This window comes from Grampus griseus (assembly GCF_964374135.1).
Source record: "Grampus griseus genome assembly, chromosome: 7".
Lineage (NCBI taxonomy): Eukaryota > Metazoa > Chordata > Mammalia > Artiodactyla > Delphinidae > Grampus > Grampus griseus.
In genome coordinates this window covers 68,987,171-69,015,064 of record NC_139001.1, presented here as the reverse complement: position 1 = coordinate 69,015,064, position 27,894 = coordinate 68,987,171, and the positions used below count along the sequence as shown (strand labels likewise).

Here is a 27,894-nt window from a genome sequence, read left to right as displayed (position 1 = left end):
CAGAGGCCTGCTACGTTGTTCCTTGTATCCATTCCATGATTCATCTATCAGACTAATGAAGCAAACATATCAATGTGAACTGAAACTCCTCTTTTCTATGAACTTTCTGTCAAAGGCCTTGCCTGCATTCACAATTCATAAAAAATAGCAGTGAAGTGTGGAAGGAGAGAGGTCAACAAAGCAAGTAATTAACCAAAAGAATACTACTAATTTTCAGGGGAGGAAGAGTTTAATGAAGCATGTAACTAAACAGGGAGCTCTAGATTCTAACTACTAATATCTCTGAAAGTAAAATTTGCCACAGAGAAGCAAACTATGGAAAAATTTGAGGCAGATAATGAAAAGTTGACTTTCTGGAGACTGAACCAATAATATTGTTCCTTCACATCAATGATATTGAGGTAATTTGCTATGGATGGCACGATGCTTGATGATGCAAAAATTAAGAAATAGAGAATCTTTTCCTTGGTCTGTCCAGATGGCATTAGCATCAGGAAGATATTAGTATTAATGACATAGGCAAGCCCAGTTACTGCTACTATTCATTTTCAATGACAACAGGTCTTGTGGTATTTGTATACTATATGGTATACAGCACAGCTATATCAGTAAACATTTGTAGTTATCACAGTCACAGTATTTCTAGCTATCTAAATATTAATATATGCATATAAACATATCTATCTGTATAAATGCATGTACACACATATATATCAATACATTTATAAGTGCACACATTCTATGCAACCCTTTATTAAAATGCAAATATAAAGAAAACTAACAATATCCCATTTAATATTGAATTTATTGTTTAAATATGGACTTTCTCATTATCAGTAGGTACAAGCATCTGATAACTTCATTATATCTTTTTATGCAGACATGCCTGAAGCATTTACATATTCTACTAGGTATTTTATTATGAACATTTCTTTTGTTTTTCCTTTATATTAAGGTGAGCATTATAAATTATATTTGTGAAATTATGTATGTAAGAAAGCTATATTATCTATGACTTTTATTTAACAATAGTAGAAAGGGGCATTATAAAATATTTGTTATGTTAGCTCTGGTAGGGCTGGAAACCAACACTTTATAGCTCCATGCCTCTAATGGGCATGACCTTTCTACCCTTTCTACCTGGGAAACTTCCACTGGTAATCAGAAACTTCCCCTTCCATGCTCACATGTCCCCTTGAATATAGTACTATTAAAGCTGTTATCAGATAGTACTCTACCTGCTCATCCGCTGCTCTCCCAGTCTAGGATGCAAGCTCTCAGGCAGTGGGGTCCTCGTCTCACTCTTTTCTATAAACTCAGAGTCTAGTGCATTGGCACTTAGGACTTTTCCAATAAATGCTAATTGAATGAATGAACCTACTTGAGAAGGGAGTTACCATAACCTTTTCTAGAAATGGCAAAATGAATTAGGTCAATTCTTGTTAAAACTATTGAAAATTTACTTGAAACTCTAATCAGTAAAGCAGATAAAATCAAGCTACTCTTTGTATAGTGGAGATGGATGGTTCTGAGTCTTATCAGCCTGTCTTCTGTCAACCTTTGAGGGCCTCTGAGACTCTCGGGCACCTCCATGAAACCCCAGTTTGAAAAACCCTGGACTAGATTACCCCTCATCAGAGTGACCTCTAGCTTAATGATTTTAGAATTTGTCACTTAATTTGGGGGCCAAAATCCAAAGAGGTTTTTTTTTTTTTTCATATTCATATGATGAAACTTTCCAAATTAGTCCATTTGAACGTAAGATCTCTTTTCTCTGGAAGCATTTCTTTTCTTTTTTTCTCAGAAACAAAAATAAATGCTGAATAGTTTTTATACTCTTGTAATATGGTATATTATACACTTTTGGGGAAATTTTATTCTGAAATATCATTACATCCTGAAAATCCTGATTATAGTTATGGTTTGTATGTAAAAGGGGCATCTTCATTGTCACTCTTGAAAAATGTATGAAGTAATCCAATCCGTCACTGGTCTTGTTACCCTTCATAGTTGATTCTTTTTTGTTGTTGTTGTTATCCATGGGTACTTTTTTTATTAGAGAAGAAATTAACCATTCACACTAGAGGCTACAGAAGGAAATTAGCTTAATTTTGCAGTTCTAGAACAACCTTCACAATAAGGGATTCTGAAGTTTTCAGAGTGAAGAGGGGAAAAGGAGAGAGAGAAAATCATTTAGAACAGTGTTTCCCAAATTTGGCTACTTTCACAGACATATTCTTGGGGGAGGGGGATACAAGTTTTCTATGATAACATTTAAAATTTTATGTTTTACTTTTGTTTATAATCTAAACAAATTAATACACACTTGCTAAGGATCCCTGGACAGCCATCTTACATGACAGAGCGTTGCTATGTGATCGCAGCATCTGCTCTTGTACCTCTGATCCCTGTGGCACCAACTGAGGACCTCACTTGTCATGTGACGTCTCTCAAATTGGGTGCTCAGACCCTTTGCAGAATTGAACATTTCCTGTGAGATCTGTGAGTTGTCAAGTTTCAGAACACCGTTAAAGTAGGATAGGGTAGGGTGGGGTGGGGATGGTGGCTAGGGAGACACTCTTTGACAATACACATTCAAAATACCTACTGATTTCATAATGCAAATTCTATAAAGTTAAACTCAACAAAACGTTTCAGACAGTAGCAGAAAACCAACTATAGATTCATCCTAGGGTGCCTGTGATACACTTGGTTGAGAAACACTGATGTAGAGGTAGAAGAGTCCCAGCACATGGAGAACAGTTGGTAAGAAATGTGTGCCAAAGAGAAGGAACATCTTTTGGGTCAGTGAGTGAATCCTAAGCCATAACTTGTCATGGTCTTTTGGAGCCCTAAGGGCCAATCCACAAGAAACCTAAGACATCCATCAAACTTCTCAGACCTGTCATTTTGGGCAGGTTGGTCCACTTTTAATACTGAGTCAAAGGAAGAAAAAGCTCTTTTTGCCCCCCAACCTGCCCCCCTCCCCCTTTATTTGGGTTAACATATTTCAGAATTTTAAGTAAACAGTTGCTGTAGTTGGGTAAAAGTAGCCCCAGGTCCATCCACCAGGAAGTTTCATCTCTGATTCTTTATGCTCCTTCCAGACCCACCCCTCCACTTCCTATCCTTGATGCAGACCTACTTCTCCCTACCACATACCCCAAATTCCTGTGCTTTGCAAGACAATAACTGTCCTCAAAACATTTCCTTTCTGTCTCTTTCTTCAGGATTCCTAGCTGCAACTAGCTAATCTAATAACTACTATACGATAGTCTATCAATAAATCTCAATAAATCTACTCAGTAAATCTTGTTGAATAATTTAGATATTTATGGATTAATGTGGTAACATGTACGTTTTTAAAGGGAGACTTCATTAAGAAACAGGGACTTTAATCCAATGGGATGGGAAGAAGAAAAGAAGTAACCTTTGGTAAGCAAGTACTACCTACCTGCTACTGGTCTAGTCTCTTCATATATGCTGCTTTATTTTTAGAAATCACAAGAACCTACCTGTCACCATTTTACAGAAAAGAAATAAAGTCCTAAATGAATTAAATATCTTGCTTAAATACAGCAAGTAAGAGGCACAAAGGCGAATCAAACCCAGGTGTGTCTGACTCCAAAGCCAGGATCCTTCCCATATCATATCACATTTCAAAAGAGAGAGGAGCAGCTTTGGAAACAGGGAGGAATCCGGGAAATTATACAAATCAGAGTGGAGAATTGGAATTGCTTTACTTGAGGCAAACTTCATCTTTTCCTTTATGCTACATGAGAAAGATGATCCAGACACCATTTTTTCCCAAGACTATTTCATCCTATATTAATGTGAATCACATAAATTTTCTCTTGTTTCAGCTCACTTGAAGTTCTGTCTGAAACAGTGATTACTTGAATTACATACTTTAATAAACTTTTATTTTCAAGTGATGATATAGTAATTGAAATTAAACTGATCAAGTGCTGCATCTTAGAATAATTAGCATATTCTAATACTCACTTGTTTGATTGCTATTGATTAAATATCATTGGTAAATCAACTTCCCCTAACAATCTTGTTCGCCTATTTATTGTTAACCCATTCTTTCATTTCACTAAGCTGAAATTTAATTTGCTGTTGGTGTATATATTTTAAAATTTGAAAGTGAGGTTTTACTCTATTTATCAATAAGAACTTATTTGGTGTAATTACATGGATTGTAATTGTAAGAAAATCATGAAGATGAATATTGTTTAAAGAAGTATTTCACTTTCTTGCCTTTTAATTAAAAACCAAAGTTAGGAATATCTAACATTAAGAGTTCAACTAGTTTAGCAGCAGCTGATTTTTTTTTGAGTATTTTGCTAGAGTTTTACATATATTATCTCATTAGAGTCTCAAATTAAGAAAAAAAACTTAAGCAGGGAAAGTAATATTATCATCCTTATAGATGCAGAAAGTCAAGTTTGAGACTTTGTCTAAGGTTTGTAGAATCCAGGAAGAATATATTGTTTCATTACCCTGCTCTTAATTCATCCACAGTTAGACAGGCATGCTCTGTGGGAGAAAATTTACTTCTAAACCTATTGTTTCCCTCGGCTGAGGAGAATTCTCTTGTCCTCAAGTGCTAATTGGTTAGGGAGCAACCATCTGCAGAGGGCATTTATGATATTTGATCTCCTCTTGAAAAAATACCAAAACGATGGTGAGGCACTGACTGATTCTTAGGTAGAAAAGGACGCTGAATTTTAGTTCTTCCTTTTTTTTTGGCCACGCTGCGTGGTTTGTGGGATCTCAGTTCCTGACCAAGGATTGAACCCAGGATCAGGGCAGTGAAAGCACAGAGTCCTAACCACTGGACCACCAGGGAATTCCTGACCCTGAATTTAAAAAATTCAACACACCCAGGTTATCTTTCTCAGTCTAATCCCTTAGATCTACTTTCACACCTTCTGTAAAACTTTGTTATAGAATCCAGGAAATTTATTTACAAAAAATTAGTGCAATAAATTGGACGAGATTTTAGGAGAACATAACTTGTTTTAGATCAAAGAACACTTTGAGAAGAATCTGATTAAAAATATGGACTTTCTATCCAGAATCTGCACATCCACTTGTCAGATTTCCTTAAAATTTCCAACTTTAGGGGACTTCCCTGGTGGTCCAGTGGCTAAAACTCTGAGCTCCCAATGCAGGGGGCCCAGGTTCAATCCCTGGTTAGGGAACTAGATCCCACACCCCGTGACTTAGAGTTCACATGCCACAACTAAGATTCCGTGTGTGGCAACGAATATCCCTCATGCTGCAACTAAGACCCGGCACAGACAAATAAATAAGTAAATATTTAAAACAAAAAATAATAGGGTGAAATAATATTTTTAAGAAATTTCCAACTTTATAAGATAGTGGGGACACAAGAAATATTTTCCAACCTAGGTATTATTATGATTATGATTATTATTATTATTTTTTTTGCGGTACGCGGGCCTCTCACTGTTGTGGCCTCTCCCATTGCGGAGCACAGGCTCCGGACGCGCAGGCTCAGAGGCCATGGCTCACGGGCCCAGCCGCTCCGCGGCATGTGGGATCCTCCCGGACTGGGGCACGAACCCGTGTCCGCTGCATCGGCAGGCGGACTCTCAACCACTGCGCCACCAGGGAAGCCCCCAACCTAGGTATTATTTAAGAGAGAGTTTTGAATAAAACATTTCAGAAGATGCCTCTTACACATAATTTGAACATAAAACAAGTCCCTGCTCTTGAAAACCACAATTATGAGTTAAGAAAGAAAGAGGCATCTTCATCTTTGACAGTTTTATATCCATAAAGTTAATATGTAGAAATTATACATTCTGGGAATGTGCTATGTGCTATGAAACACTTGTCTCAAAGTTTAATTTGTTGTTTAAAAGATAGTCTTTACTATTTCTTAGCAAAATTAGAAAGAATTGTGAATTACTTGCAATGGCAAAAATGTTCCATTTCATTTTATAGCATTTCCAATTGAAAATGAATTTTATCTGTGTGATATAGAAAGTTTGTAAAGCAACCGCTGTTTTTGCAGTTAAAATAGCTTCATTTTTATAACTTCAATCTTTCAGAAAATAAGATTCTTAAGCAGCTCTTACCTCATCAGAACCAGATCCAAAAATCAGCAAGTCAAAAGGAATTGCTGCAACCATGTCAATCAGGAACCAGCCTTTGAAGTAGTGTATTGCTATTTTGGCTGGATCACTTACCACTTCTTCATTTTGATTTACATATGTTGTTCTGAAGTTTATTAGAATATCTATGATAAACATAATATCCACAATCAAGTCTACCACATTCAAAGGGCTACAGGAATAGCCACATTCTCGTCTTTTCTGTTCTTCTCTGTCATTGAGGAGAAAGGCTGCAGAGTAGGGAGTGAATATAGCAGTGTATATGACCAACAGCAGAATAAGCCAATCCCAGACGGCCTTGAAAGGACTGTAGTGCAATATTGTAAACTTGTTGATGCGTGGTGTCTGCAGTTTATATTCTGGTAGGACGTCTGCTCCTAAAGAGAGAACCTGAATACAGAAAAGAGAATCATACACTACATAAAAATGTGATTATTTAATCTCCAAATCTATAAAAATATTAAGGCAATTATACAGCAAAATCTTCTAGAAAAAATCATGGAATTGTGAAGTATGTACATTTAAAGGAACCCATATAAGCCCCTACCATCCAGTATATTTGACCCCAGAAAACCTCATTGGTGTTTCTTGATAAATATAATTTTCACTAAAAAATAGTGAATATTGTCACTGAGATACTAAGGAATGGGTTACTGGTTCCTTTGGAACACACTACTACTCAGAAATAAAAATACATAGCCGTTTTTAGAAAATCATAAAATCAGTTTAATACATGAATAATTGTTTTCAAACTTAAGAAAGGATTGGCTGTAATGATTAGAAACAGTCTACTTGGATTCATGGTCATATTTAATTTACATATATTTAATTTATAATTAAACTTTGATAAATTAAACTCAACTCATTCAAATCTTTAATTAAAATTTCCCACCTGCAAATCTGTTTTTAACATTAGAAAAAAAGGGACATGGGATTAAAATAAACACAAAGGAGACTTTTTCCTAAAAGGTTGGATTATTTTATATTCTGGGACAAATATACTTTCACCTGAACTCCTTCATCACATTTAAAGAACCATGTGGAAAGAATGGTGCAAGGAGATATTCAGAATATTGACCTGGAGAGGCTGCAAGATTCTTAGCCATCAAGGGGTACTTAAACTCTAAGATTCATTCTACTTAATAAAGCATTGGGTAGACTAAACTAATTCACCTTTTAGAGTCTTAGTTTATCTGAAAAAATAAGAGCTAAACTTGAAGTGTGACACTACCCAGTAGAAAATTTCCATGTAGATTTTAACTTGTTTCTAATAATAAATTATCACGGCAAATTTCAATTTTAAGTCTCATTTTCATTGTCATATACCATACGTTTTTTCACATACGAGTTACTGTTCTTATCTTAAAAAGAACTTGAGAAGTTAAATAACCCCAAATGAAGTGAAACATGACTTTTAAATATAACCTTAGTTCAGTTAAAATAGACAAAGCTGTTTTAGATAACAGCTAAACTGATTTAATTAGCTTTGAAAAAAATAATAAAGAATTGAGAGTAAAGCCCAGAGTAAATTTGAACTACAATTATATGGTGGAAAAGGAATATTATTTTAAGTTGTGAGAAATGACAGGAATTATTAGTCAAAGAGAACTCTGGAAAATAAGTGACTTCACTGTTTATGAAATACTAAAAATCCTTAGAATCCAAGATCTATATCTATATCTGTATCTATATCTGTATCTATATCTATATCTAACTTCCAATATCCAAATAAGAATAATGTTTGGATAATCTATCAATTGATAAGTGCAGACTGATAGAACTCTATCCTGTTATGCTTAATATAGAAACCAATGTATGATATTTTGGTTTGGAAGGAATGGATCATCTTATAAGACGTCATTATGTAACGTTCCTTTCTCAAAAACCGGGGACTACTCAGTATGTAGAAAGTAAAATCCGAAACCTTATTTTGGCTCTCAAAGTCATCTAAAATATGGACACATTCTATCTTTCAGTTCCTTCTCCTATTCTCTGTGCACTCAGTTTACTCTGGCAACATGACTACATTTTTGAGATCTTCCCAAATCCCTGAAGTCACAAATTTCTCTCATTAAAAAAAAGAGTATATAATCATCCAAAGAGAGCAAAAAAAATTATTTCTAAATATGGGGATATTGTCTGAGCTTGCTTCCTGATTAAGTTTCATACTTCTGATACCTATCTCCCAGACGGGACTATTTGAATACTTGTTTTAGCAGAAGTATAAGTTAGAATACATCCAGCACCTTGGAGTTACCCTTGAGAACTAAAAACTGTGGGTGGAACTCTTTCCATCCCACATATGCAAACATTCATTTAACAGTTAGAAGACTGTTGTGCTAAGAGTGGAGACTGAAAAGCTGGGAAGACACTGTCCCTGAAATCACAGTTTATTGTCGATTGGTAGAGAGACGAGGAAGAAAATGAGAGCCTTGTTGAGGTTCACTCAGCTCCTGGGGTTGGTGGTAGCGCTGCGGGGTGTCATCATAGGGGACTTTTAGGCGAAGATGGCACTTGAACTGAGACTTCGGGTAGGAAGTGGTAGGGGTGATGAAGTTGGAATGGGAAGGCCATTACAGGCAGAGGAAACAGAATGAACAAAGGTGGGGATGCATAAAACAATGCATTGTGTGTTCAGGAATTATAAGCTGCCTTATGTTGCTGATGGATTAAATGCAAGGGAGTGGTGGTGAAGGATGGCAGCAAAAGACCTAATGTGACATGATAGAGATCTCAGGCTTTCTCCTTAGGTTAGCGTTGCTCACGTTTGAATAAAATACAGACTCCTTTTGAAGGGAAAGATACTTAGGGCAGAACTCCAATGATGATTATATTATTCTTATTTATAGTGGTAGGTAAATATGTACAAAAATAAAACTAGGTTGAAACTTTTCAAGCTTACACCTCTTACTATGACTCTTGTGGGCTGAATTGTGGACCCCAAAGATACGTTGAGGTCCTAATCCCCGTGAATGTGACTTTATTTGGAAATAGCACCTTTGTAGATGTAATCAAATAAAAATGAGGTTCTAGTGGCTTGGGGTGGGCCCTGATGCAATAACTGAAGTCCTTATAAAAAAGGGGAAATTTGGATACAGAGACACGAAGACACACAGGGAGAATGCTACAAAGACAAACAGAGAGAATGAAGGCAGATACAGATGCAAGCAAAGGAACACCAAGGATTGCTGGCAGCCCCCAGAACCTAGAAGAGAAGCATGAAACAAATTCTCCCCCGGTAACTCCAGAAGAAATCAGCCTTGCCAATGCCGTGACTTTGGACTCCTGGGCTCCAGCACTGTGAGAGAATAAGCTTTCATTGTTTTAAGCCACCCATTTTGTGGTATTTTGTTACGGTAGCCCTAGTGAACTAATACAAGGACAAATAATGAAAACAAATGATTTACAAAAATATTTACAAAACCAGTGAATTCATACTACCATCACTAATTCAATATTTGACGTATCTGTAGGTCAAAAATGGTTGAACTTTGGCTATTATGTGTGGTTTGATCTAATAGGTAAAATAATTTTCTCTCTTCTAACCTCAATGCTTTTTTTGCAAAAAGTATGTAGTCAGAATAGAATTACAAACTTCAAAGATTTTATTGCTGTATTAGGATAATCTAATCTAATCTTTAATTCAAATTATGCTCCTACTAGGCTTTGAAAGCCCATTTAAGTGGTGCTACTTAATACTCTAAAAGTTTTTTATTTACTTGGAGTTGACTTTAACTTTGAGGCATTATTGAATTCTATATTAAGTAATAAATCAAATTATCTCTGGAACTGGGATCAGAAATGTAGTTCATTTGTTAACTTCCAACATACCTATCAATACTGAACCACTGAAATTTGGTACATACAACAATGGAGTGTGTTTTGACGATGCATTTTTAGTAACTGGTATGGTAACAAACCTTATGATATAGGTTCTTAAGCTTCTTCATGGCTATACCTGTGTTATATGATCACTCAATTCTGTCACAAATTTTATTAGCCAAATGACTTCAAAAACTTATTTATACAGCATGCTTTGGTATCATGAACTCTCGTAAATCCACATGCCATCATAGGCACTGAAATCAGGTAGATGGCAGTACTCTGTTATGAAGTGATTATCTTATTGATTCAGAAGATTATTGTACTGTTTTAGGTTTTACCAAGAGACGAATTTTTAAGATTTTCCAGGAGCACTCATGGACATTTGAGAATATTCCTTTCTGTGGTTGTTGGTTTGAGAATTGTTAGTTTACTAGGCAAGGAGGTTGAGGTGGCCAAGTTTAGTTGCAAATACATGCATCTGGCAGTGGAATGGAGGAGAAAGCAAAGAGGAGTAGAGAGGCTTAGAGATCCCTTAAGACTTCAGTACTAAGAAACATAGGTAAATGAGGAGAGATCAGGAAATCCTGTACTAGGAACCAGGTGGCAGAGACAGAGAGGAAGGACACATTTCAGAAATAAATTCATGTCCGGGTGTAAGAATGAGGAGTGGAGAAGCATTTGTTTCTTTATGATTCCAATAATGAGTCTTATTAGAGCCAATCATGGTAATTACAATCTTTGAAGGCTCAACCAGGTTTGGAATAAGGGAAAGAGCCCTAAATTTTAAATTTGAAAAGCTGGGTTTAAATTCTGGATACAATTTTTCTGGTAAATCATTTAATCTCTTCGGATCTTTTTCTTATCATCTGTGTGATGGGGACAGTAATCTTTGCTCAAATAACCTATCCATACAGAGCTACCATATCACATCAGATACTTTCTATAGAAGTAGCTGATAAAATGGGAAATATTTACATAAAGTAATTTCATTATTTTTTAGTGTCCTTGAGTTACTTGTTTAAATCTTGAATCTAATGAACCAAATATAACCAAAACATATATGAACCAATTGGAGAAAGTTGAACACTGCCTGGATGTTGATAATATTAAGGTATTGTTTCAGTTATCTTCTCCTTAGAATAAATTAGCTAACACATGGTGGCTTAAAACAATAGTTATTTTATTATTCATGATTATATGGATGAAAAGTTTAGGCAGGGCTTGGCTGGGCCATTCTTCTGTTCCACACAGTGTCAATTGGGGTTTCTCAGTCATAATCAGTTGGTGGCTGAGCTTGTGTGGAGTATCCAGGAAGGATTCTCTCACATGTCCAGTACCTTGGTGTGAACAGTTCGAAGGCATGGTTCACTCAAGATGCTGGAACAAATGGGTCTCTCTCTATATATAATGTAATATAATATAATATAATAATATAATATAATATAATATAATGTAATATAATACAAATAATATAATAATCATATTTACATATATATGGTTTCTCCATATGGTCTTTCCTTTCCTTGGAGCTTCTCCATACGGTTTTTTTTTTTAGCTAACAGGGTAGTAAGATGTCTTATGTGGATGTTTAGTACTCCCAAGAGAGAAGTAGAAATATCTAATCCTCTTAAAGTCAAGGAGTAGAAGTAGTATAGCATTACTCCTGTCATATACTACTGGCCAAAACAGTCATAGCCTAGCATAGATTCAAAAAAGTAGAGAATTAGTCTTTACATTTTGATAGGGGAATGGCATGCGTGTGGAAAGAAGGAATTAACTGTGGCCATCTTGGAGACAAGCTATTGCAGAAATTGTTGACGAGTATTGTTTTTAGATGTGACAATGATGTTGTGCTTATGTTTTAAAAATTGTCTTAACCTTTTAGAGATACATAAATATTTGTGGATGAAATGCTATAATATTTGAGGTGGGCTCCAATAAAATCCAGAGTGAGGGAAGGGAAAGGTGAGAGAAAGTCTGGTTATATGCAGTGTTAGATGTATGTTGATTTTTATTGAAACTGGGTGATGGGTATATACTATTCTCTCTATTTTTACAATATGTCTAAATTGTTCAAAATAAAAACTTTTAAAAAAAGAATTATAGAATCTCAGTCAGAAAGGTCTAAGATATTGAGGATGGGTCTACACATATCACCACGGGGGCTTACTCCTATCAGAATTGAGTTGGTTCCTTGTTAGGCAAGTTAGGATTCCTTTTTCTACAACAGAATGTTTACTTTACTCTCTGCATATCTAATTCATATTATGTTTATCTCCATTCAGTCCACGCAGACTGCACACAATCCCAACTTTGCCCAGACTTGAACTGTTTCTCCTTAAATTTGTGTCACATTGGTGGCTGGGACAAATCACATTATAAGAAGATAATTGGATGTGCTAAGTCTGTAGATGTCCATTCCTCTGAGTATCTTTAGCCATATTGCTCATCAAGTTAGATTAAAATAAGCCACTTTTCAAGATCCATCAGGTTAGGCCTCTTATTAAAATATTTTTACTTCATTAGCATTTCAGATTCAAGCGTTAAGCTTTCATTCTGGATTGATATAATAAGCATGTTTTTGCATTCTTTCCTCATAAAACTAAATGCAATGTTTATGTTGTTTGGTGTCATTTTTTGCAAATATTTGCATTATATATACATATTTATAATTCATTTCTAGAAAAAAATGGATCTCTCTTGAGAAATCAAAAGGTTTCATATCTTTTTTGTTTCAAAAGTGACAGTTATTTCATTACTTATAGTTACTTTTTTTAATCTTACAAAAAGCTGTACGAGTTTAGAATTTCAGTACCATCATTTCTCTTTCCCTTTATATTATTTTAATCATCTTATTTCCATTTTAATGTTCTAAATGCATATATCTTTTATAATGCCACCTCATACTTACTTTGGAATTGGATAAATGAATGAATCGTTAAGTCCCCCAAAAGTTAAAATTAATTATGACAGTGCCTGGTAGTCATTCTGTTGGAAACAAAATATTAGATAGGTAACTAATTGTTCCAAAAGATGTAAATAGGATTCTAAGGGGCCAATGATTGAAAAGAAAAAGTGTGCTATACAGTCTGTTACATTTTGCTGAGAGCCAGCTTCTCCCACGCATTTGAGTAATAACACACTTTAGAAAGATAAAACATGATTAATTGAACTATTATAAGGATTTTCTTTTAAGAGAGAAAGAAAAGCGGGGAAGAAACCTCACTGTATAAAAAGGGGAACTTCATGGTCTCCAGAAAGACACTTCTATTTTCTTTCCTCAAAACCACCACTTAAATGTACAGTTTAATACAGCCTAAAATGTGGTTTTCTTTACCAAATACAGTTTTTCTCTTTGCTAGCACATTACTATTTGTTTAACCTCAAACAGTTAAGTGTTACATAAAAACAAAATCTTTATAGGAAACAGCATTATTTATTCAATGAAGATCTACTGTGAAAATTTTGTGTGAACACCAGGATTAATAACTACTCTTCTCTTTTGAAAAGTGCAATAGGGAACGATTAAGCCTTCCAAAAGATTATACAGTACTTTAGGCAGCTGCTAAACGCCATGCTGAGGTGTTGGTAGAGACTGCTCATGTGTTATTTATCCTTTTCTTGGGACTTGCAGTTAACTAATAGGCTAGCTGTATTTTTATCTATCAAAAGAGTAGTCAGTAACAAAATGAATCAGATAGATTATATAGCATCAGAAAAGACTGAAACTCCCCTGGCTTTTAAGCATCTGATTTGAGAAATAAAGTAAAACCTGAGTAATTTTCATTGAAACAGGCAGCTCCGCTGATGGTTACCCAGATATTTAAATTAAAAGATGAAAAATATTCACACAAATAAATCAGATCTGTACCATAGGAAAATTTTTTAAATAAATAAAATACTAAAATTAGGTAGTAGAATCACTGCAGCATTCTGTATTCAAATAACTTTCTAAGGCTTAAAGTAGACATTTAGTCATTTGTGTGTACGTGGGTATGTGTGCACACACGTGTGTGTATTTGTGTGTGAGTGCTGGATTGAGCCGTGAAGATTGTATGAATTTGTGAAAATAAGAGTCATCTAGCTAAATGTCAGGTTTAGTGTTTTGTTTTTGTATGTTCTGTGTATGTTAATATGAAAAATATCTGCTTCTTGGGCTTCCCTGGTGGCGCAGTGGTTAAGAATCCGCTTGCCAATGCAGGGGACACAGGTTTGATCCCTGGTCCGGGAAGATCCCACATGCCGTGGAGCAACTAAACCTGTGTGCCACACTACTGAGCCTGTGCTCTAGAGCCCGCAAGCCACAACTACTGAGCCTGCGTGCTGCAACTACTAAAACCCGTGCGCCTAGAGCCTGTGCTCCGCAACAAGAGAAGCCACCACTGTAAGACGCTGCTCACCGCAACTAAGAGTAGCCCGCGCTCGGTGCAACTAGAGAAAGCCCGAGTGCAGCAATGAAGACCCAACACAGCCAAAAATAAATAAATACAATAAATAAAGTTAAAAAAAATAAAAGAAAAATATCTGCTTCTCAAAATACGTGTGACTCTCAGAACATGAAAGAAATAGGTTAAATAATATCTTAAACATTTATAATACTCTTGTATTACTTCAAATATATGCATATTAAAAATGACAGTTTCTTCCAGAACCATAAACTCCTCTTAACTTCCACACCGATGGCCAGCTGGACAGTGGCCCTCGGTTCCGGCTCTGTATTCAAATAATTTTGAATCAGCCCCACCCCTATGCCAGGCTGATCTGAGAAGCTTGGGGTATCACCTTGTTGCTGATACCAGATACTTTCTGGCCCAATGTTTGCTTTCTTGCCTGCCTCTTCTCTCCTCTTTCCTTTCTCATGGAAACTATACACATGCACTCTTGTCTCCATTTTCTTCATATTTGTTTTTAAATGGACATAATTTAAGGAAAAATGGAAATCAGGAAAAGGAGCACTTGGCACAGCAGTTCAAATGCACGGAGGAATGAGGAACAGCCTTAAAGATCAGAGAGAAGTACAGGGTTTAGATAGGACAGTTTGAGATCGATGTGCCAGATACCAATTCAAGGAGTTGCCTGATAGATGGAAGGTCTGGGATTGGGCTCCTGAGGGGGTAGGAGCCTGATATTTCATCCTGCAGAGGCAGTGGCTCAAGTTCTGGAAACTAGACTCATTTGCCAGGAGGCTGTAAAGAAAGAGGGAATCCACTGGAAATAACTACAATGTGGGATGGAGAAAAAAGCAAGGGAATATTCCCAGGACTTAGCACCTTACCTGAATATACATAGCAAGTGCTCAAAATAGTTGAACGGGCATATTTGTAGCTTAAGAAAAAGAGACAATGAAAGTGGCAAGAAAGAAGATTCACGAGAGAAAGGATTGATAGAAATAGCTGCTGTCACCAAAATTTGTTGTTCTCCCTTCCATGGAGTAGAGTTGTTGCTAGAATGTGTCTGTCTGTCCAGCCAAGAACACATTACTCAGCCTCATCTGCATCTAGCTATGGTCATGTGTCATGAATAGTTCTTCTTGGCCAAAGCCTTCAAGAAGCAGGTGTGTGATTCCCTATTCTCTCTTTTTCCTCCCATGGCATAAGTCAGATGCTTCCAAGGCTTCAGGTCTGTAAGTCCTATGGGATAGGGGAGCCCCCAGAGGTAGGAAACCTTGGTCACTGAATTACCAAGAGGAGGAAATTATTCACTGCATAGAAATACAGTTTCTGGTATTGCTTGAGCATGAAATATAATATTGGGATAAGCCTCAATGTTATGGGGGTTTATTAGTTCCAGTGCTAGCATTACCCTAACTAATACTTGGATATTTAATAAGACAAAGTCCTCAAACAGGCAGGAGAGAAACATCAAGTCCATGGTGTATCCCATCTCTTCCCTCTGCTCTCCCTTGAGGTTTAGTTTAACAGAGTCACATCACTGGTGTTAACAACTTGTAAAAGACCAAGAGAGCCACATCTAAATCCAGTTAAATCACATGAACCAGCACACTCATTATTCTGGTGACTTTTTCAAGGGTGGGGTGAACAAGGGGTAAAAAACCACAAAGGAATAGTTATGTTCATGCTCACTTCACTCAGTCAGACTCTTTCTGCCCAGGTGTCCCCAGAATCACTATCATGGAAAGGAGGACAATGGGGAATGATTGATACTAAGTGCTTTCTCCAACACCTTCTTCCTTAGGCAGGGGAAGACCGAACTCATGGCCGCAGCTGCCACCACCGCGACCTGGGAAAGGAGCGGAGCTGCCCTGCTCAATGTCTTCTGTCAACCTATTTTGACCCTTGCTCTTTTTTCCTTGAAATATGGTGTATTTGATGACACTGGACTCCTGAGAGAGTTCCTGCTCACCTCATCAATGCTATCTCTTGGAGAAAGAGGAGAGTTAACCCTGAGTTACCACGGCCAGTATTGAATTATGACATTCAATTCTCTCAACAGCTCTTTGAAATAAACATTATTATCTCCACTTTTTATAGAAAAGGAAACTGACTCAAGAGAGGCTGAATAATTTATCTGAGGTCTCAGAGCCAACTATAGTATTATCAGTCATAACATCCCTTAACTTTATTGAGTGCCTATTATTTACTGAAGGCTTGACAGGCACTCTCACATTTAAATATTACAATTTTACATCAGAGGTGCTTGCTATGAGTTCAATTGTGTCCCCCCCCCAAAGATGTGCTCTACTTCTAACCCCCAGTACCTGTGAATGAGACCTTATTTGGAAGTAGGGTCTTTGCAGATGTCATCAAGGTAAGATGAGGTCATACTGGATTGAGGGGGGCTCTAATCCAATGTGACTGGTGTCCTTAGTAGAAGAGGAGAAGAGATGCAGAGACAGACACACAGGAAGAATGCCATGTGATGACGGAGACAGAGATTGGAGAGATGCATCTACAAGCCATGGAACACCAAGATTTCCAGCAACAAAGGAGATGAGAGAAAGGCATGGAATAGATTTTCCCCTGAACCTTCAAAGAGAGAAGTGGCTCTGCTAACACCTGGATTTGAGACTTTCAGCTTCCAGAACTGTAAGAGAATAAACATAGGTTGTTTTAAGCCACCTAGTTTGTGGTAAGATAAGATAAGATATCTTATCTGTGTAAGATAACCCAGGAAATTTAGAGAATGCTATTGTTTATTCCACTCTACAGATTCAAAAACTGAAGCTAGAGGCTAACTTCCCAAAGTTGTCTGGTTCCATAGGCCTGTGTTCTTATTTACCGCAGCATATCAGTATTCAATTCATTTTGTCTTGGAGAGAAAGTCTGTGGTTCTGTTTTTTTTTTTAACTATACATATGTTTTCAGAAGAAGAAATTATTTTGCAAGGGTATGTATATTTTCATAGTTGTCAAAATGCCTTTAAGAAAATCCTAATCACCTTTGCCAAAATAGTGAATAAAGAGAATTATGTACAACTCCTTCTTGCCAAGAGCCTAAATGCCACTCGTTTGGACAAACACACGTGTATAGGATACAGGAAGAACAAAATAGAAATGTTAGATGGCCATGATGGGCAGCAAAAATAATAATAAAGACAATTTTAATTAGCAACCCATAATCTGTCAAATATTGCAGAATAAGCCAGACTCCTGACTGAGACAGCCCTGTTACATATTCCAGCTTGGCCATTTCAAAAAATGTCCCTGAGTATCAGATTTCTTAAGAGCAAAATGAGGACAGCAATCGCTACCTCATAGGCATCTGTAAACTAAGTAAGACAACAAACATAAAGTTCCACATATAACTCCTGTTTGGTTCACTATAAACATCCAATAAGTGGGTATTACTATTATGATTTTAGGCATATTTAACTTTAACAGCTCAAAATTAAATGATAAATAACATTCAATGTCAATTATAATTACTGACTGAAGCCAGTTCTCTGATGTGACCTTTGGAGCAAGTCAATTATGCAAAGATAGAGACAGTAGAAGACAGATGGTTAGGCCTCTTGGTTATGTGTGCTTGCTGGTAAGATAAAATTTTTTCTTTGTTTTTGAACATCTGTTACGCTATATTGGCCTGTGGGCCATGCATAGAGTGGTAATTTAGAGAATCAACTATTTTTTGAAAGCCCTCAGACACTTTGAAAGGACCCAGTTTAAGCAAGCAATAGGAGATTTCCTCATAAAGCATATGTCGTGGAACTAGGGAACATTCAGTGGCCTGCTTGGAGTGCCTATCGTAAAGGAAACTGAACATCTGATGGGTGGTTGGAGAAAATGACTCTTGGGTATCTTCAGAGAGTATATGAATTTCTCTATTTTGCTGTCAGTAAGGGTACTTCTTTTAAATGAATGCAGTAAGTATTTGTGGAGTCCCTGTCAGTTTTAAATCTTGAGTGTACTTTCTAAGGATCCTGTAGAAATTATACATGCAACAAAATCAGTATAGCTGATGTCTGAGATTCTGCAGTTCTCCTATATCTCTTATCTCACACTGGTTGTTTACTCAGTTACACTATAACAGTGTGGTTTCACTGTGTTTGCTGTATTATCTATGGGTTAAGGCTTAATGTATTTTAAGGAAAAAAATCAGAAACAGTCTCCATAAAAATTCCAGGATAAAGTTCTCATCACAGGAGATTTTTTTTTCTTTTTATTGTATCTATATGAGATGATGGATGTTGACTGAACCTTTTGTGATACTCATTTCACAGTATGTGTAAATTAAACCATCATGCTGTACATCTTAAACTTACATAGTCATGTATGTCAATTATTTTTCAATAAAATGAAAAAAATTCCAGGATGATGGGGAAATGTAAATGTGTGTATATATATATGAGCAATCACATGATCATCTAACACAGTGTATTATTCCGGGATATATGGGTGGGTTTTTGTGAACTTCCTGAAATTATTTTTAAAAAAATTTAAGAAGTATGGTGGTATTTTTTTTAGGGAAAATGTGTTCATGTTCTTTTTTTGGATTCTCAAAGTCATCCAAGACCTACAACAGTTAAAAATCCTAACTTATGACGTGAACTTCTATGGGTCTCTGAATTCCATAGAACCACAACACATGTATAATCATCAAGTGAGAGGAAATGATAGAGAAGGAGAGGCAAAAGAGTAAGAATAGGAAATGTTTAGAGAGAAAATGAAGCATAAATTAATGGAGGTGGGCACTAGCAGGAAATGTGCTCAAAATTAGAGTGAACTCAAAGATGGCATCTTGACTGAAGCACAGGTGAGCTCTTTCTCCATTACTGACAGATATTTTCTGAGTACAGTTGGCCCTTGAACAGTGCAGGGGTTAGGGGCACCAACCCTGCTCCCAGTTGAAAATCCATGTATAACTTATAGTTGACGCTCTGTATCCATGGTTCCTCTGTATCCAAGGTCCCAACCAATGGCAGATCATGTAGTACTGCAGTATTTACTATTGAAAAAAATCTGTGAATAAATGAACCCACACAGGTCAAACCCGTGTTGTCCAAGGGTCCAACTGTATCTACAAGATGAACGGTCTACTAATTCTAAGGCCTATGTTTTGCTTTTAAATAACTTGGGTTCAGAGATGGTTTCTCATTCCTGTTAACTTCCCAAATGAGAAATGCCCTCCTGTCAAGTTTGAGAATATCCAGTTACTAAGTAGCCTTAGCAACTGTGACCTTCCTACCAAATTTGCAGTTGACAAGTCTTACTCGGTTGGGCCAGGTCTGATGATAGTTAGTAAAACTTGACTCTAATTGCGGGAATCCACTCAAGTGGTTTACTTTAGTAACAAGTTCTTGGAAGGCCACCATTTGCCTCCTGGATTTGTTCTTTTTGGAGGTCTGACAAATTTCATTAGGGACCCAGAAGAGCAATAAATAGAAAATGCCAGACTATCTATAGATCAACTCAATACAACTATAAGAAGTAAAACAAGATGCCTTCTACAGAATCAGGTGTTAAATCATCAATTTTTCTTTGTTTTTCCTTTCTCCCATCCCCCTATCTTCTTTCTCCCTTCTTCTCTCCCCTCCCTCCTTCCCTCCCTTCCTTCCTTCCTTCCCTTCCTTCCTCCCTTCCAAAATGAAAAGGTTTAACAGAAGTCAAACTTCTGCAAAGAGGAATTATGAATTAGTTCATAAAATTGTTTACTAGATTCTAAACTCCCTGATGGACTTAACCACGTTTGCTATTTTTTTGTACTTCAAACCACCCCATATCCATTGCTGCTGACACAGTTATTCAATACATATTTTTCACTGGATGACTAACCTGCAACACAAGTGGTCAAAAATACATAAGAAGAAAGTTGGTTATGTGACAAATTATTTTCCTGTTGTTTTAAATTCAAAAGGCTTATGAAAAATGTCTTACTAGGACTCAGAAATAGCCCCTAAATATGGTATGGTCAGCCCAATTACTAAAACTCTGAATGTTTTCTCCATGTTCAAACAATGGCAAAAACAAACAAAAAAACACCAAAAAACAAAAAAAAACCCTACAAACAGCAACAACAAAAAAGGTTAAAAAAAAAAAAGCATTCTATATTCTAAAAATTACTGAATATACCTGCACAACAAGAGAAAATTTGAAAACGATATTAGATTTTAATCATGATGTATTATCTGCCCTTCTAAGAGAGAAAATAAGCCAAATGTTTTACTGAAAGCCATCACAAATCTTGGAATTAAATCTGAGACTGATTCTACCATAGCTAAGAAAGAGTTATACCTAAATGCTGGCTAGAAGTGGCAATGAGATAACTGTTTTTGAGAGCCAACTATCAATCAAAGTTGCTCTTTCAAAGTCATACAGAGGAATCTTTGGTAGTTCATTCAAGAAAATCACATTTGATCTTTTAAGTACATAACTTTAAAGCAATGGGTATATGAATTATCTGAAATAAGTAAAAAGAAATAAATATGGCATTCTTGATTATTTAGAAGACTTGATGTGGAAGCATAATTTTGTAGCAGAGATCCATTAGCTTCCTGCTTTTGTGCATCACCTCGCAGGAGTAACTTCCTAGGAGGTAATTTATCTTGATTCTAAATGGTCCTGAATTCCATTTTGCCTGATATTATTCTTAACATCTCACTAGACATTTTTTGTACCTTGACATTCTTTGAAAAAAACCTACTAAGATATTTGACTCCTATCCATGTCTCCTGGGGTGAGGTATGAATCTGCAAATGCCTATCTGAAACAAAAAGGATTATGCAAGTGACACAGAAGAAATGAAAATCAAGCCAGTTTGTGCCTTCTGATGACAGGTATCGCTTTCTCCATAACCTTTATCCTAGTAACTGTGTAATAATATGATTATGTTCATGTTTCAATATCCTTGATTTCTTTGTTGCAGTTTTTAAGTCTTACTGATAGATAAAATATGCCAGTTTTTTCAAATACAGCTAAAAACTGTTACAGTTTCTCTTTTGTCAGAGACACATATGAAGAGCCAAAGACATATTATTGCATTTGAGACCTTTTGCCACATTTTACATGGTAAACAGGAGCAATGTCCTTTAACATAGCTCATTGCATAAATAACCCTTCTTACTAATTTTGCTTTATGATAAATTTGTGTGTCTCATATATTAAAGAGTCAATGGAAGAAATTTTATATTGGCATTTAAATCAGTGGTTCCCCAAGTCTTGGATTTCACAGTTTGGTTAAATTAAAAAGAAATGGGGTATATCACAGGGTTGTCAGGGTTTTATTTAATCAATTACAAATGTCAGGGAAAGCAAGTATCTTTTTCTATCATCATCATTTAATAAGATATGTTAATATAAAAAATATAAGGAAGGACAAACTCTTAGAATAAAAGGCAATAATTTTAAATAAGTATATTTAGTTTTATGAAAACCCGACTATACCGCTTTATTTTTCTCATTTTGTTATGGACAGTACAAAAGGTGTTATCAGAAAGTACTGCTCTGCAGACCAGGGTTTGGAAAAATTGTCATATTAATTATGTTAATTATAAAATACGTGGGTTCAGTTAAGTGACCTCTAAAATCTCTTCCAGCCCTAACATACTCTAAGTTTCTGACTGTTAACTGCATTTTTTGTACTGTAATTTACTCTGCTAGTCAAGAGTGGTTACTGTGTTGCCGATATTGAATTCAAACTCTATTAGGAGAGGGAAGATTTCCAAAATATAAATGTAGCTTTTTTAATGCATAAGGATGTATCCTATATACTTATTGGATAGGCATTTGCCTTGGTAGAGCAGGACTTAATACCAGCAGGCCACTGAGTACAAAGATTTCTGCCCAAATATATTTCACGTTTAATCCCACTGTCCTAGAGTGAAAGCTGCCTCAGATCAATAACTTTGGTCACAAAGATATTATTCTGTGTAGGGACAATTCAGTGAGGTATGCTGAGTAATGATGTGCACCGTATTCTTGTTGAGGGTATAAGCAGGACCTGACAATAGTTAACTGTATATTAATGTTATACATTTACCCCAAATCCATTTAGTATCACGTAAATGTGCATACTGCCATATAGTCATGCATCTCTTTATCCCATTTTTATCTTTTCCTCTATGCACTTTTAAGTAGCAATGGATCCAGAAAAGGCATCTATTTCCTAGATAATAGACTGTTTACCGTTCAATTATTTTTCAAATCCACCTTTAATATTTCTTTTTATAGAGTGTTCCTTTGAGCTAAACTCAACCTCTGAAGTAATCAGAATTTACTCAGCATCGCAGTCAAACTTACATATTGTTAGTGTGCTGTCTTATTTCCCTTTGTTTAATTGAATGCATCTACTTTGCCGCTATAAGCTGGGTGGTTAGGGGCTAAACTTATAACTGTGTTGAGAATGAGTGTATACATATAATGTGTGTGTGTGTGTGTGTGCTTAATCGATGTTGGTATGTTGCCTAGAGTCTGAAAATAGCAAGAGAGACACTACATTTTTAATGTGCTAGGGAACTCTTGCTTGGCAATGTTGTGTCATGAAAGAAACTTAGATGTCAAAAACACATTTCTGTAATTCACTGTACATGTTGTAGATTAGGAATGATTGATTCTCTTATAAAGCAAGTGGCAGCTCAGGCTGCCATCTTGACTAGTATTACTTCCCTAGTAACTAGTTTTGGTTCCTCATTCAATTTGAGGACTGGTAATGGGTTTTATGTAATTGCCACTCAGCAAAAATACTCAAAATTATCTAATTGCTGGTAAATTTTGGAACAATTTAACTGGGCACTAACATTATAAATAAGTTGTGGAATGAGGACAGGTAATTCTAATATATTAAATATCAAATAGAGTAATAATGAATACTAATAGAGTAAAGGGAAAAATCTCTCACAAATGAAGAAATGCATTGTTTTATCAATCTTTGCTTGTATCTGCTCTTGAGGGAAAGAGGTAGATTACCCCATAACCAGCATGTCATTTCCAAATAATTCTGTTTGACTTCAGGATGGATTTTAGTTCTTTCCTATGACAGTGGAAGGCTTTGTTTGGGGAATTCACAAGATATTAAAAGAGAAACCATGCAGCCTAAAGGATCCCACACTGACTGTGGGCTTGGAAGGCTATGTAAATTGTCTGCCTTTCAGGGAGAGTTTAGTCAGCAGAAGTTATCATGTCACAGAGTAGCTGGAAGTGACTCTTTCACCAAAGTTTGTGAAATCAATGTCAACTGAATTCTAAGTGTAATCCAACATGTCCGATCAGCTGGTGACCTTGCACATTTACGTGCCAGCAGCAGACGTTGTCAGCTGCTCAGGTGTTTTGATGCTACATCTCTTGGTCCTCTCCAACTTGAGAGTAGCCACCTTGGCAGTGGTGGACTCAGCAGTGACCCCATTTAAAATGCACTTGGTTATGAACCTTGGCAATTGTTTTTCTTAAGTTGGAGGAATCTGATTACTGGCTACTTAATACACTCCAAGTTCCAGTTAGAGAAGAAAACTTCAGTAGCAATCTTAAAGCATTAAAATAATTGGGCCACCAAAATATAAATAAAAATACAAACACATTCTGACCTTATGCCTTTGTACTAAGGAATATAAAACTGTTAAGTCAACACAACTGAAATTTGTACATTACCTAGCTTGCAGTTAGCTATTCCAAATTATGCAAGATTACTGACAAAATATCTTGGCAGAAGAATTTAATATCCTACTTCTATATCTTGGACAAGCTATTTATTCTTTTTTATAATGTATTTGAAAAGTTAAAGTGGTATGTAGTAGCTAAACACTGTTACGATATTCTTATTTTGTATAGAAAAAGTTGTCTTATAGACTCATACAAGATAACACATTTGAGAACAAAAATAGACTTCAATGTAATGGCTAAAATTGCAGGAAATACGAACTGAGCAATGACGATTTTTGACCTTGTGCCAGAAGTGCTGTCAGAGGTGGTCCCTGCACTCAAGTTGCTCTTGAACTAACCCGAGGGATGAATGCGCAAACTAATAATTTTCATAAAACGTGCCAAGGGCCAGCCAAGCAAGGTCCATCAATTGCTGTGAGGCCATCTAGGGATGCTTGACAAGGGTGCTGAGTAAATCCTGAAATCTTTTGTTTTCTTTTTCAGTTGGAAATGACATGCTTTTCATGAAGAAGCCACGACAGTAGTAAAGTTTGGAGACATGCTCACCAAGATCATTTAATGGGACAAGGGCTGTGGTCTTTAAGGCTTTCTATGAATAAGAACTACCTAGAAAGCTTGCCAAAGGCTGATTTCCTCCCCTTTGCCCTCTGAGTCTAGGTGAGACTCAGAAATCTGAATTTTAACAAGCATCTAGAGTAAATCCAAAGCAGTGAGTCTCCTGGTATATAGCTGTGTGTTGGTAGATGTGTGTATGTATGCTGTGTGTGTGTTTAGTACATGTGTGTATGTCTGTGTGTGTATGTATTTGAGAATGGGCAAAGGAAGATTGGGGGTGTGGAGATGGTGTGGATAAAGAGCTCTGTGGGGAGCAGACTGTGTGAAGTTTTAAATGCCCATCTAAGGAGTTTGGCTTGTGAAGCAACGCAGTTATTATGAAGTTGTAGACTTCAAAATCCTAAATAACCGGAAGTCAGTGGAAGAAATACACTTGTGCCAAGAGTTGCACAAGGATTATTTTATTTAATTCTCACAATAATTCTATAAAATAAGTATCATTACTGTTTCAAGTTTCAATGAGGAAATTGAAATGATGTTAATAAACCTGCCCAAGGGTATAAAACTGATAAACTGTGGAGCCAGGATTAGAACCCAGGCAGCCTAGCTTTAAATGAACTTAGAGACCATTTAATATTGTCTTTATGCTCTGTGTATAAAGGGTCTTATATGTCCCATTAAGAAGCTTAGACACGTTCCTAAGGACGATTAGCAGATTTTAGCTGACATATCAAGATTTGCAGTTTTTTTTTTTTTTTTGCGGTACGCAGACCTCTCACTGCTGTGGCCTCTCCCGCTGCGAAGCACAGGCTCCGGACGCGCAGGCCCAGCGGCCATGGCTCACGGGCCCAGCCGCTCTGCGGCACGAGGCACCCTCCCGGACCGAGGCACGAACCCGTGTCCCCTGCATCGGCAGGCGGACTCTCAACCACTGCTCCACCAGGGAAGCCCAAGATTTGCAGTATTTTTTTTTTTTTAAGATTTGCAGTTTTTTTTTTTTTTTTTTTTTTTTTTTTTTGCGGTACGCGGGCCTCTCATTGCCGTGGCCCCTCCAGCCGCGGAGCACAGGCTCCGGACGCGCAGGCCCAGCGGCCATAGCTCACGGGCCCAGCCGCTCCACAGCATGCGGGATCCTCCCGGACCGGGGCACGAACCCATGTCCCCTGCATCAGCAGGCGGACCCCCAACCACTGCGCCACCAGGGAAGCCCAAGATTTGCAGTTTTTAAAGACCACTTTGCCATAGCAAGGATAGTTTGATTAGAAGAGATCAAAATCAGGCCCTAAGACTAATTAGAGGTAGTAGCTATAATTCCAGAGAGAAATGCTGAGGCCCTGAATTAATTCCCTCAGTGTGGTAGGCAGCCTCTATGATGACCCCCATTGATTTCTGTCTCCTGAGAATTAAGGTCTTTATATAATCCCTTTCCCTCGAGTGTAGGGTGGACATATTTGCTTGTTTCTAATGGATAGAATACAGCAGATGTGATGGGCTGCCGCTCTCAATATTAGGTCATAAAAAGACTGTGGCTTCAGTCTCGTGTGTGCTCTCCCACCCTCTCTTGGGCCGCTTCTCTGGAGGAAGCCAGCTACCACCGTGTGAAGTAGCCCTGTGGGGAGGCCACATGGTGCCCTCAGAAGAGAATATTCCGAGGCCAGTTATCAGCCTTGTGAGTGAGCTTGGAAGCAGAGTCCTCTCTAGTCTAGCTTTGAGATGACTGCAGCCATGACTGTCACCTGACTGCAGCCTTGTGAAAGACCCTAAGCAGAACTACCTACCTAAGCGTCTCCTTGATTCCTGACCCACAGAAACGGTGAGATAATAAATTCTTGTTATTTTCAGTCACTAAGATTTTGTAATCTGTTTCTCGGCAAAAGATCACTAATACATTGAGAACTCTCATCCTAATCATCATATATTCCACAGAGCCCTGGAGACACTTGGTATATACGTGGCAGGCTGACACTGTTTAATGATGTCATTTGTGTACAGAATACGATGTAGGAGGATTTTTTCAAGACGATATTCCTGCCTCTAATTGACAGTAAAGGTCTGACGAGTTCAAATTGCCTTATAATAAACTGGTTTTGTCTACTTTTCTAACAAAATATATTTTTGGTATTTCCAGTATAATTTTGGAAGACCTGATAGCGAACACTTCTGCCGGCTAGCATGGCATGAGGCCAGAGAATGAAGCTTGCATTCCCAGCCTCCGCCCCAGACTGCCCCTCACCCTGGATATTAAGCCAGCTCTTTATGCCATATTTATGTAACAGGTGTTCCAGTATAGCTGTTATTGTAACACATACAGTACAGCCAAGTGACTGTTGAGATATACAGCACATGTTTTTGATAAAGGTGAGATTATTATATACTCCTATAGCTGAATTTCACAAGTATATAGGATATTTATAACCCTTAAATAACTGCCTTTCATTATGTATTCTCCCCCAAACAGCTGACAAAGAGGGCAAAGTGGAGTCCTTGAAGGTCCCCGCCCACCTGCAGCGTGTACTTTCTCAGTCCCATGAGTCATGGGCTATGTGCATACAGTTGGCTTAGATGAGCTGGCACCCTTGAAACTGCAGCAGTTGCACTAAACAATTACCAGGCTCTGACTGAGAAAATTTCCCATGGGGGACAAAGAGCCAGCTGGGCATTGCTGGTGCTTGTCTGGTGGACGTTTGTTAGTTTGTATGAACACTGAAATTCCTAAGGCAGCAATCAGTGGGTGAGATAATTCAGCCCAGAATACATTAACGCAGAAAACTGCAACTGGAAAAGACCCTTTTGTGGGGGGAACTCTTTGCCTTCAGCAAAGCAAATTGGCAAGCCTTGTCCTGAACATTTAGAACCTGGATGAAGCCTCTGAAGCTTGGCATCTCATTAAAGGAGCCTGGCGCCCATTAATGAAATTCCATCTATCAATCCTCAGCTTTCTCACTGTAACCTGCTAAAATAATGTCCTTAAACTTTCTGATCAAAATTACACTGGAATTGTATACACAGAGCGAACTTCTAGTGCTAATCTTCCAAGACATATTCATTACATCAAAGGCTGTATCAAAATATTAATATTCACCTGGATTACTGTCAGATAATACCTCAGAGCACCTTTAATACATTCAGTAATTCAGAAAAACTCATTATCTTGAAACTATCATTTACTTTGTTATGAAGACAGGTGTTAAATGAGGTGATTTTTTATAACAGATTTTATATCTTTAATGTAATATATATTTAAAATAAAAGTTATAAATCTTAAATTAATGAAGGATTTCTTACCAGTTCATTTTAAATTATTTCCATTTTGCC

General features: G+C 37.0%; 1 protein-coding gene across 2 annotated transcripts in view; it reads right to left on the bottom strand.

The window, feature by feature from the left end:
* Positions 1-27,894, bottom strand: part of KCNH7 (potassium voltage-gated channel subfamily H member 7) — a gene marked incomplete at both ends in the record, with an annotated part of 452,727 nt that overhangs the window by 59,320 nt on the left and 365,513 nt on the right. For both annotated transcript variants that reach the window (XM_082658650.1, XM_082658649.1), the window contains one exon: positions 6,114-6,539. In XM_082658650.1, the coding sequence (XP_082514776.1) occupies positions 6,114-6,539 (426 nt within the window). The remainder of the gene's footprint in view (positions 1-6,113; positions 6,540-27,894) is intronic.